Genomic DNA, 13,090 nt, shown 5'->3' with positions numbered 1-13,090 from the left:
TGCTCGGTGCTGCAGCCAGGGGAGGAGGGTGCCCTGCCCTTGGCCAGGTTATCTCAGAGGCAGGGCCTCTCCTCTGGGTTCTGTATTGCTGTGAGGCTCAMAGCTGAAGTTCAACAGCAAAGCAAACACTAGAAAATTTGGGGTTCTCAGTCACAAATTGTAGAAGAAACTTTTTTAAGAGCTTGCTTTTAGTCCTTTAAACCCCATACTTTCCCTCCTACCTGTTTAGCTGGTGTTGACACAGTCTGGACAGGTACAGACACTGTCTGGACCCCAGCTGGTGGTGCCTTGGAGGTTTCTTGATGCTTGGCTGCAGTTCTGACAGCAGGAGATGCTGCATTCATGGACGTGTTTGCTGGCTTTGGTTTGCTGTGAAATAGTAACCAAGAACAAGTTCTCTCATTTGGAGCTAGARGCTTTGAATCTGTGTGTCCCTAAGTTAGTCTATCTCAGTTACATGTCAATCCTGGCCTTGCTTCTGGGACTGAATTCCTCTTGATCTAAGCTGATATGTRCTACTAGGTAAAACTGCATTTTGTAAGAGTCAGCCTCCATATCTGGCTAATATCTCATAGTTCAGCTGCACCAAATACAATGAATGGCCTGGATTAACCCAGCTGTGGCTGTTAGCAGCTCAGAACAGCATGAGCAAGCTATGCTGGTTTCACAGAGGACGCTGCTACTTTCTATTTTGTGRAGACTGTAAGGTAATGAAAATACCAAGGTTTGCTTGGATACAGATTCAATAATTAATTGCTGAAAAATAAAAGAGATGCTTTCTGACCAATATATCATCAATGTTGCCAATGTATAGATTGGTACCTCTTTGTTTYTAGGTTGTTTATATATGGAAATATAAGAGTAGACCCTTTTAACTTTTATTGCTAGGTAAAATAATGCAGACAGTGAAGAGATGATATTTTTATTCARTTTGGTGTCCACATGCGCTCCCAGGAAAGGCAGCCTTCAAAACAGAGGAAGCYTTACTCAGGAGTGAAGATAAAACTGTTGTGATCACTGATTTCTCTTTTGAACTTGTTTTAGCATCGTTCTCATATTAACTCCCTTCAGTTACAGATGTTCAGATTGGTGTGATGACAGCTGGAAGCTAAGCAAAAATGAAGACACTTATGATACCCAAACATGGTCATTCATCATGTGATCATTTGAGGATGATCTACTGTGATGTCAGAGCAGCATTCTGAGAAAAAAATTCCCTCACAACATAATGAGGTGAGTGATWTAGAGATGCCATCAAGTGATCAGGATTAACCCTACACTGACACCTAAGAGATGAATGTGAAAAAAAAAAAAAAAGCCTCTGACATTTGGACAAATCTGAGCTAGAATGAAAAACTTCACAATTCATCCCAAAACAATTAGCAGTACATCCCAAGTTTGAGACCTTCTTGATCTTAAGTTTTATAAAAACTCTAACATTTGTCAAAGTCCGTAAACCAATTCATACTTGAGTGTTTTATGACTTTGCWGTTCAAATCACATACAACAGGATTTGCCATCAGCCTGAGGTTTTCTGTCAAATACACTGCAAATGTCTTCTCTCTGCATTTCAAAAGCTGACATTTGTAATAAGTATAATTCTCCTTAGTGATGGGAAAAGCCAACATAGTGCATAAGTCTATCTGATTAAGGATTCTTTTATCAAGCACTGGTTGCTTTTGATGTTGAATCTGTACATACAAAGGAGTTCAAAATGAAAGACTGATTATTTTAGTTTTCAACAGTTCTGACTCCCTTTTTTGTTAATAGAAGGACTTTGTTTCTGAAAGAATTTTAACAGCATTGGATCAGGTTCTAAATCATCAGGGGATGGATTTCATTTAGGAAAAAAAAATAAATGAGTAAATAAATGAGTAAATAAATGAGTAAATAAATGAGTAAATAAATGAGTAAATAAATGATTATTTCCCAGATTTTTAGATTACATCTGACATATTTTCTTTTTATAATTAAGTACTCTTTTATACCATCATTTAAGTTCACTTTAGTGTATGTCTATTAATTTCTTTATCTTAAATCTAAATAATCAGTCTGTGCCTATATTCTGCCAAAAACCTTGTGTATTTTCACGGGAGAAATTATACTACATTCTTTGTCCAAGTCAGACACTTAAATCAGTATTTAAGTTGGATCTAGTCAAATAGCTTTTGTTTTMGTAAATTAATTTTAGAATTTCAATCTTTATGGCAGCATATTTCTCTTATATTAATATTTAATATTAAAAATGATATTTAATATTAAAAATTCAATTCTTAATATAAAGTTGAGGACGCACAAGCAAACAAATGTGTTTGTTCCATACTATTTGTAAAGCAAACAAACAAGCACACAAAATTAAACCAAACAAAATTAAAACAAACCCATCCAAACAAATCCTAAACACAATGATAATGTGTTGGAAGCTGTAAAATGAAATGTCTGCACTTAGGGAGTTTTTAACTGTAAGAAATATGGAAGATGTAGTTGATTTTAAACTTACTGATCCATTTCGTCTTTGATGAGTTCACCTTCAGAGTCAGAAGAAGAGATGCCTATGAAGAAATTAAAAAAAAAAGATTTAGCAGAGGGGTTTTTGGAGTTTATCTGTGAATGTTACATATCTTTATTTGGATTTCCTCTAGACCACTCTATGGATATGTGTTATAAAGGTGTGCCAAGACAAAAGATCCCATTGCAGGGGAAATGAGCCATTCTGTGTGTAATGTGCAGAATTGCTGTTGATATAGGGCAGATTTGGGAGCAGGTGCAATTAAAGGAAGGAAAACAACATCCAAGAGTGAAGGAATACCTGGGTGTTCCTTGGGTTCTCTTTCAAGTGCCACTATGATTTAGTCCACATTTGTTGTTGTAAATCAAGTCAGAGCTTTCTTTTCTCAGACACCCGATATTATCAGTTTCAAAGAAAGAAGAGAGAGCMCTGGAATCATGGCCATTGTTCTCCAGCTAGTCCCTTGTAGCACAGGATGGAGAAGGTAATTATTGACAGTTTATTAACAGCTGTCAGTTACTGAGACTTTTTACACTTCTGATTCAGCCTTCATTGTGCTTGGAATTTGCATTTTCTCTGCAGTTCCTGCCAGGGAGCATCTCCATCAGTCATGGCTCCCATCCAGCACCCAATGAGTTGGGTAAAWGCAGACCTTGGCCCCTGCCTCGAGAACTTGCAAATCCCTGCCAAGCACAGCCATCTCCCATTAATGTCAGGGGCAGTGCAGATACTAAAAAAGGATTYGTCCTTTCACTGTCAGATTAGAGACATGAAAGAAGAATAACAGCAGAACAAAGTTCACCTTTAGGGGAGTGCTTTAATTTATGAATGGTCCCACTGTGGTCAGTGATGGTGCTCATAGTATATTTTTCTGACAGAGAAATGGAAAAAAATCTTTTGTGTTTATTTTAAGTTTCTAGTTCTGCTAGCACGGTAATGGATTCAATTTAAAATCTTAGCCAAGAAAGTGTTAAGAAGAAATATAATAAGTACACCACTCTTAGGCCTAGTAGGTGTGGTAAAAAGCATGAGGAGACAGAAGAGACACCTAAATGTGCAGATCTGTATTCTATTTGATGTACAGCATCTGCTGGGTGAGTAGAATATCAGATTGACAGCGTGTTTATTTTGGGTACAAGGTCCCAATAAAGGGTTAAGATGAAGCTTGTCCTGCATTCCATTTGTAATAATGAKGTAGGGAAAAGGGATTAATAAGAATTAGACATGAACTTTAGGTTCTTATACTTCTGTAGAGTACCACAGACAAAAAAATACCAGGTGGTTTCAGAATATGAATATTTTTAGACTTCAATCTTGCAGTGAGATACATAAAATCTCTGGGAAGCAACAATAAAATTACTTGTAAGGGCTGCTCCGCTGTCTAAAGAGTGTTTTACAGGAAAATAATAAAGGTATTAGTAGAGATGAAAAGTGTTGACTCCTGCTCTGTATTTTTTGTGACAAAACCATCACAGTTAGCAAACAAAATACATAACTGTATCTTAATCCTGTATGACCAGTTTCAACAATCAGTTTCTGCAGCACTTGTAACGTTACCTTCTATGTAAATCTCTGCAGAAGTGGAGTCTGTTCCATAGATGTTGGAAGCAAAACACGAGTAGCGTCCTGTGTCCTCCTCAAAAGCTTCAACAATAATCAATGAGTGTTGATCACCTGTCTGGATAATTTGAATGTCTGGTGAGTTTTCAAGCTCCTTCCCTTCACAGTACCACCTGCAAGGCAAAAAGAAATTGTTTATCAGTGCCAGCAACTTGACAGCTAGGATGACAATGTTTGAAGTCTTTCTGATGATGAAATTGGTGGGTTTAGCCTGAATATTCTGACAGAGTACTGCAGGCAAGTATTGAATCAGCAGTCATAGGAATAAAATATTGRTAATTTTCATAGTATTCAATAAAGAGTAAAAGAGCTCTGAATTTGGATGCTGTCAGTCCAGCTATGAATTTCTCTTGAGGTACAATCCGATGTCTGTTGTGGTTTTAAGTACAGCAAAAAACCCCAGCCCTAAGTGAACCAATTTCCCTCAAACTTGTGTTTCCAAAGTTCAAGTTGATTCAAAATGTGACTGAAACTTACCATGGTGTTGCTCTTTGTTTTGTCATATGTTTAACACAATCTTCTTTTTATGAAACCTGGTGTAAGTTTATCATGAGGTAAGACAGTTGATCTATTACAGTGCAGAGGGATTTCCATACAGGAGCAGCCAGTGACACAGCTGCACCTGGAAATCTTTTCTGCACAAAACTGCTGGAACACAGGAACTGTGTTCCTCTTTAAACACATTTACACATCCAAGAATGTGCTGGGCTCTCAGAGCTTTCACACTCTCATCTCACACATTCCTAAGTCCCTCAGTGTTCAGAAGGGTTGTTTGACCAGAAAATACAGGAATCCACACCAAAGTAAAAGCAGCACCTTCCCAGACAGCTTTATAGGATGTGTTAAGGGCAGTCACCAGCAGCTCACTCTGAGCTTTAGCAGGRGAGAGCAGCCCAAGGACTGTTGCTTGTTAGTATGGACAAGGCACAAAAGAAGCAAGGTGGGTCTGCAGAACCAGATTCAAATTAAATCTAAGCTTTATGAAGAAGATGGAGTGCTATGTGTCAAGATCCAGAGTTGAATGTTTGGGATAATACTCAGAAATACCTGTAATTATAGATAATTTGCTAAATTTGAAAAGCCAAACTGAAGTACATTCATCTTCGCTGAAACTTTTCTCTTAAAGATAGATAGATAGATAGATAGACAGACAGACAGATAGATAGACAGACAGATAGAGAGAAAATGCCACAAAAATATTTCTGATTTCTTACTGCGACTTTCTTAATTAAATGTGATTAGCTAAAGCATCTTCTGCATGTGAGGGTGGGGGATCTCATACTGGCAATATTTTTTATKCAATTGATTTTWAAAAAAATAATTAATCACTTCATCYATATTATGTGGTAACTTGGTAAAAGGACCTGCCAACATTTGAGTGATACGACAGAAAATAAGATTGTTGTGGAAAGGATATGGATAGGTTTTCAAGTAATAAATTGTAATAATTAATATTTCCTSTCTTACACTATAGGATACTTCAATACATTTCCCTCCCTGATATTTTAGGAAAACATGAATATATCARGTTGTTTGACCACTCAATTGCACAACTTTTAGCAACAGTTTGTGCTACAAATTAAGCATGAAGAATCCCTCAAATTAATGTATTGAAAAAAAATCTCTAAACAGTTCAGCAAAAATGTGGAATATAAGTGAATATAATATAGAATGGAGCAAGGAGCCTCAAGGAGTCTGTGAGGGAGGGTCTATRAGGGAGTACAGATCTAGCACTGAAATGCTGATTCTAAGCAGTAGAGCTGGCCCTGTTTGTGCCCATCAGTCCTGGCTTTCTCCAAGTAGCCAGGGTATTCCCCTGTATTTCACAGCAGAGATKCCCTGGGCTGTGTTCTGCCAGTGGACACTGCCTAGGACAGCCCTTCACYCCAGGCAGCTCTCAGCAGCCCTTCCTGCTCCTTCCAAACCTCAGTGAACTTGTTTGAGATGCAAACAGAGTTCTGGCCATTAAACAAACCCATACAGCCTGCAGCCCCTTTGGAAATTGGGGAGACAGCTGTGCTCATCCAAAAGGGAGGAGGAACAGCAGCACATGCCCAGGGGTGCCAGGTGAGCTGGCACATGTGAAAAGATGAGAAAGAACTCACTGGGTGTCCTGGCTCAGATTAAAGATCCACCTAACCCAGTGTGCTGCCTTGACAGTGGCCAAAATAGACATTAGGGGGGGTGGAGGAGCAGAGAGAACATGTGTGTATATTCACTTATTTCTCTGGASTATGTAACCATTTTCTTTAACTTCTTTCCCAAGGTGTGAAGCAGCACTTAAAAATAGYTTTAAAAACGTGAAATCACTGGTCTTAAATCATTATTTATAATGATTTCATACTCTCCCTTAAAGGATTTCATGATCACGATACTTTTACCATTATTTTCCAGTAAATTAGTCTGTGTGGTTCCTTGCTAACATTTATTTTGAATGTACTACTTTTTATTTATGTGTTATTTTTATTTTGAAAGTATTGGTTTGCGCTTTCATTCAAAATATGTTTCCTTTTAAAATAATAATCTTTTTACCTTCTTGTAATTGACTTTTAGTGTTGATATTCTGTCATAGTTCTGTCAGATCCTCTAAAACAAAACCTCTTCAAACAGAAGGAGCAGCTCCATCTGTTTTAAACTTTGCCCATAACGGTTTGCCCAAATCTGGAATTTTGGATACAACAGGGTTTTTTTTTGACTGGTTCCCCACAAGTGTGTAGCACATTTTCTTTTCTGTTCAGTCCTCTCCTTACTCATGCATAGCTCATAGAGGGGTCCCTGGCATGTGGAACACAAACCTCCAGTGCCTGGGATAGATGAACAACTCTACCAGGAGYAAGTAGAGGAAATGCTTAACAGTCCCAAGGGAGAAGTATGGTAATGGGCATTACAGGGTTGATTGAAAATGTCTTTTCACAATTATTAGTGCCTTTTAAAGTTCCACGCTAGGAAATAATATAGGACTCCTGCAATACTGAAAAGAGAAATTTTTAAAGTTTTGTCCAATATGGTTTATTCTACTGTTGTTCTCAAGATCTGCAGGTGATGATAACTGAAAATGGTCACATTAKCAGAAGAGAAGACCTAAGGTTCCTGCAGTTGTATCACTGCAAGCACAAATTTGGTATATGAATGTGCAAGTTGCCTTTTAGGTGTGTAATTCATGTGGGCAACTGTGTACTTTGGGACATGAGTCATGGCACTTACTCATGTCTTTTTATATACCTACCTCATGCCTCTGCCTTATGTTGGAGCCTTGTTTTAGCATGGTAGCMTCAGCAGAAATGAATAAGAATTAAAGAGAATAGCCCTGTTCTAGAATTTGATCTCATTTTTAGCAGTATCTTTTCGGAGCATTAAATAACTTGCATAGTACAGTGTTATATTACATTTTTGTGTCCACTTCAATGTGGTTCCTTATTGAAGTGGCACACAGAGCAAAACACATTACACAAAATGCTGTGATAGAATTGTGTTACTGATCAGCTTTTCCAATYAACCTGTCATGCTTGTGCAGTGGTAAATTTGTATCACATGCCTTTGTGAGGCACAATTTAATTTTCCTATAAGCAAATTAAAAAACACCACRTAAGCTGATTTTTAAATTTCTTCTTTTAGTATATAATAGTATATTCTTTTAGTAGACTCAACCAGTGAAGCAGGATTGAGTTAGTTCTTTTCTTTGCAGTTATTTTTTCCTTTGGTTAGTCCCAAATTAGTGTAACGTGACTTAAAACTTGCAGAATAAACTTCTATTTCAAACCTGTGTTCAATTCCCCATACAGTGTTTTCTGTAATCACTATTTCAGCATAACAGTCAARTATTTTGAGATTAAGTTGAAAAAARGAGCATATTATGTAAGTGTTGTCTCCCTGCAACGCTTATAAATCAAAACCAAGTGTCTCTTGGGAAGTTAAGCTTCATGTAAAACTTTGGTATGGCCGTATCTACTCCCTGCTTAATAACATTTGATTTTACACTTACCATGAGAACGCTGTACGTGGTAGCAGTGAAATGTCAGTTCCAGGGGGAGTTCTGACATTGAGATACGTGGCATGACTGAAGTAGCAATACTCTCTGTCACTGACATTTCATTGCTGCCATGGATKGCAGCGATAGCTTCCTCATGCAAGGGAGGTTCGCATTGAGCACAGGCAGTGTCATCCCCCGTGCCAAATTCATCCTAGATTTTAATCCATTGACTTGACTGCAGTTGCATGTAAGAGAAGTTTGGCTCTAGACTTTGAGCACTAAAACAGAGAAATGCTTTCATTTGGCAGCCAGGAAGAAAAATAGAAATTAACCTTGCATGGCTTCAGAGTTTCTGAAAATCTGTGATTAGTTGCAGGTCTAATCTCCTCAAACAAAGCAGCACCAAAATGCACCTTTTAAGCTTTGTATGCCTACGTTAAAGAATGTTTTCATGGAAACCTTATGACATACAGCCTGTTTTTAGAACATTAAATCCTCATGACACTTCCAGGATAGCTGTGTATGCCAAACCATGCAATGTGATTCATCAGTAAAATTAACCTAGGAGTGATGTGCCAAACAGTTTGGAAAAATGTAGACACCTCTAAACTTGAGGGGAAAAGGAGTGCTCTCCTCACCGAGAGGAGTGAATGTCACACCTTGCATTACTCGTACAGAGCACGAGAAGGAGGTCATCAAACCCTTTGGAAATACACTACACATTTCTCTCACAGGCTTATTTCTAACCTGCAGTACAGAGTAAAGCAATCATCAGTAATTGCAGTAGTGTTCTTTAATTGCAAGCTAAGCTTGGAGCCAGCTGGAGGTACGCATCCTGTGGTATCAGACTCTGTCTCTTCTGTGACACTGCATTCAGCTGGTGATACTGAAAAATGGRTAACTTTTCACCCAAACTTCTAAATAGGTGGGCCTCATGGGCATCCTCTGCCTGGTGGGCTTATTACATTAAGGCCAAGTTACCTTAATGCAATGTCCAAAAAGCAACTGGACACATCTTTCTGTACTGAGTCAAGAGGCCTTAGCTTTCCATATATTGCCATTTCAAATCAGTTCCCCTTTTCTCCTCTTGCTCCTCCATCCAGTTTTCTGTCCCTCAGTGAGCCCTCGTGCTTGACAGTTACCCACCACACCTGTAACACTGTATCATTGCCATGATTTGGTAATTCCTTAAATAACCAAAATGATATTTTGACTCGGATCCATCATGAATGTCATTTACCCCACCTTTTACATCAATTTGGTTTAATACTGTCTTGCTTTCAAATGTGGTATCTGTTGTTCATATTTTCCAGTCCTTTGTATCCCTGTGATCAGTTTCTTTTGAAATCTTCTGTCTCTAATTACTCTCTTATAATCCCCATTACATGAGTTTAACCATCGGATTGCTCCTACTGTTGACTGATTAACTGCATTATGGAGCTTGCTGAATCTTGTTCTTGTTTCACAAGCTCTGGGTTCCCACAGTACAACTTCCACTTGGTAATTGTATTTAATGTGTGCATTATAAGTCACTTGGGATTTCTTTCTGTGATTAGGAAATCCATTTTAAGTCAGAGGTCATTAAGTTTTCTTTCATCAGTTGCTACCTTGCCAGTCAGTCTTTTCCTGGGACTGATGATTTTTTAATTTCTCTTACCTGTCCATAAGAATATTTCTCTCCTTGCCCAGCTCCACAGATACCAAACTATCTGACCATAAATCTTGGAAATCTCTTACACTCCAAGTSAGAGAGTTCTGCTCACAGTTCCACAGCTATGGCCAACATGATGCTTCCTTCACTCTTTCGGAAGCTTCRCATAGCAGATCAAAGATAAGCACTATTTTTACAGAAAAAATGCTGTGTTCTTCTGGTCCCCATGATTAATGGAACACAAACCCCAAAGAACATTCTCTTTTCTGGTTTCCTTGTGCTATAGCAGTGACTAACGAGGCCATGATCACTGGAAGTGTGTGAATATTTATCACTCAGTCAAGTGAAGATTTTTACACTCTTTCTTAGTGTTACTTCTACACATTGGTGGAGTTGAAAGAATCTTGGATGAACATGACAAAGTTTTGTTAATTATGATCAGTAGCTTTTTCTTTAATATAGCTCATATGTAAACATACACAAACACAAGGGAGAAAGAGTTCAGAGTCCCCCTCCTTGTGATTTATCTTTTATTTTAGTTGAAATTGTGAAACYGAAAGCTGAGCCTGATCTTTTTCTTTACCTTTGTTGCTTGGGACTAATTTTCCCTAGGGGACTTCTTTCTCCCTGGCTCTAATTTCCGATAGCTGATGGATGCTTATTCTACTGAAGTGTAGCAGCTCCTGTACTGAATGACATTCACAAAAGTAGCTTATTTAATTCATCAAAATGAATAAAATTAAATGTTGAAGTGGAAATTTAATTTGAAAAGCTTCAGTTTTGTGGGGGCAAAAGTGGACCCAAGTTACAAAGATATCCGTGATCCACTTCTGTGGAATTAAGTGGTTCCTGAATTAGATTTACAGGCATTCTGGTCATCCCTGGATACTCCACAGGATGAGCCATCCATTCCTGGGTTCTCCAGTCTGCACTTGAGGGGCCTGGGTGAATTTATAGTGTCAGCTTCTAATTCAGATGATCATTAAACACCTAAACTTGGATGACACRAACACCTTGTCACTTTTATGTATGTCAGCAGCAAGAACATAACCTGCTGGTGCAAGGACAGTGTTGTGACCTTCTGGAGAAATGCCTAAATTGAATACTGTGTGYTAGAGTGCAGACTGTGAGCCAGCAATTCAGTGTTCACCTGTTCTGAATACAAAGAAAGCCAGGCTGAGTTTGTGTACAGGTGTAGATACAACAAGATTTCACTTGTTGTCTTTGCATTATATGCTATGAATGATAAAAGGAGGAAAAACATTATGTCCAGGGGTCCTACTGACATTTTTATTATCAAGTAGATTTACCAAGGCAAATGCCTAGAGAAATGAGGTCTCAAAGTCTTTATAAGCAGGAGAAGTGTTCAGAGAGAGTTACTAATGTCTAGGGAATAATGGTATTTCCTATTTGTTTTCTGTAAAAAATCCCCCGTGTTTCTGTTTTCTCTTTTAGTCAGGCTCCTCAATGAATTTAAGGGCTGAACGCAATACACCATTTTTAATGGCAYAAGGGAATGCCTCAAAACTGTTAATTAAAGCAGTGACTTTAGACATGAAGCACGGTAGAAATAGTATTCTTCCCAAACAAAGTATTCCCCACCTGCACACACCTACCATTGCAGAAATACAAAATGCAAGTGCAGARTATGTTTACCTGACTTCGGGTGCTGGGATTCCTACCACAATGCAGTCCAATTGCACTTTGGATCCTTCAGGAACTTCCCTGCTCTTCAGTTTTTGAGTAAAGCGTGGTGGTTGTCCAAGGGGCTCATCAGAATATACAGATGCTGATTCTGACTCTGTTTTCAGCTCTGCATTTGTTAATGGGCTGATAGATTCCAAGTTTGCTGCCTGTTGATCATCTGTTTGTTCGAATGTTTTYTCTGCTTTGTTTTCCAAGTCTTGAGGTGTTGGAATGGAAAGCCTTTCTCTGTTTTCTGATGTGAGAGACAGGCTAGAGCTACCTTTTTGGGCAGATTTATTCTTAGAATCCATTTTGCTCTTGTAGTTTTTGCATGTTCGGGGTCTTATTCTTTCAGTGTTGTGAGCTTTGAAAAGTGAGGAGAGCTCCTCAATGAAATCTGCCGCCTTGTTTAGGAATTCCTTTTTGGACTCTGATTCAGAAGGGAGGTGGTGTTTCTTTAGATCTTGAGAGCTCCCCTTTGTATTTCTGACGTGTTCCTGACAGAAGTTGGAGTGCAGGCCATTGTCTGATGATTTCAAAGCTGTAGACTGGGCCATTTGTTTGTGTTTTCCGGTGTTGTTCAGCTGATCTGGGAGATTCTGTGAATGTGCCTGAAGCTCATCCTGTTTAGTTTCCAGTGGATTCTGATCAATRGCTTGTCTTGCCAGGTTTACACTTTCATCAAGCTCTTCTTGGCTCAAAAAGGCAGAGAGATCTGGAAGGTCATCTTGGGCAGCTACCTCATCTGAATCCCCAGAGGCATTRCCATACTGGAAATTATGAGAAACTGGCTCTGATCTGCTTCTTTCACTCTTCCCTTGGCGCTTAGTTTCTGCTAAATAACTCTCTCTCAGAAGCTGAGATATTGAAGTTGAGGTTTCTAAACTGTCGTCTTGCATGCTGCCAACAAAAAGGACAAATAGGACCACGCCTTATCAATAGCAAATTTTTGGACTGAACACAACGACAGGCTTCTGAAAAGCAGAACACAGCATTTTCAAACTGCATCTCTGTGCTGAGTACTTGTAAATACTTGTAATAGTTGAAATATAAGGATGGCCTTGTGTTAAAGCCACCTTCTGCACATCCTGCCAGATACCATTGCCTTTACCCAGTAAAGTTTATCTTTTATCACTTTCTACTGTTGCCAGCCTTACACAGAGCAACTTCAAGTGTGGTATTTTCTACTCTGTCCCAGGCAAAACTTCAACTACAGAGCTGTTAACTGAGTTCCAATGTGAAATCTTCATCATTGCTGATGTGTTTCTTAGCTAAGAAACAATCTGATCAGATGGATTAAGTGTTGGATATTTCGGGGACTGAAAGTTGTTGAGAGTAACAGAACTTTTAAATGAAGTAAACTTAGCTTGAAAGCACTGAAGCAGTAAGTAAATGAACCCTCCAAATCATACAAGGGATGTGAGGAGGAAGGAGAAAGAACAGAAATGTTCTATAATGACAATTTTTCATGCCTTGTAGAAAGCTRTAATGGTGCTAAATGTTCCATAGCTTCTTAAATTCAGCATAATTTCTAATAAGCTATTTAAAGTAAGTGGAGAACTATRTCATTACTTGATACAAACATAATTTGTACTACAGAACTTTCAGAATCATAATCTTAGGTCATCCTGATTCTGAAAAATGTACCACATGA

At 38.5% G+C, this 13,090-nt stretch overlaps 1 protein-coding gene across 1 annotated transcript in view; it reads right to left on the bottom strand.

Moving 5' to 3' along the window:
* MYPN (myopalladin) overlaps nt 1-12,335 on the bottom strand; it is a 41,697-nt gene extending 29,362 nt beyond the window's left edge. The window contains exons 1-4 of the mRNA XM_057377832.1: nt 11,407-12,335; nt 4,067-4,242; nt 2,501-2,552; nt 222-369 (exon numbers count right to left, since the gene is read on the bottom strand). Of these exons, the coding sequence (XP_057233815.1) occupies nt 222-369; nt 2,501-2,552; nt 4,067-4,242; nt 11,407-12,335 (1,305 nt within the window). The remainder of the gene's footprint in view (nt 1-221; nt 370-2,500; nt 2,553-4,066; nt 4,243-11,406) is intronic.
* Nucleotides 12,336-13,090: the final 755 nt, after the last annotated feature.

This window comes from Malurus melanocephalus, unplaced genomic scaffold, assembly GCF_030028575.1.
Source record: "Malurus melanocephalus ecotype Western Australia unplaced genomic scaffold, MMel_1.1 scaffold_327, whole genome shotgun sequence".
NCBI lineage: Eukaryota > Metazoa > Chordata > Aves > Passeriformes > Maluridae > Malurus > Malurus melanocephalus.
Note: the sequence above shows the minus strand (reverse complement) of the source record. Positions and strands in the feature narration are given on the sequence as shown.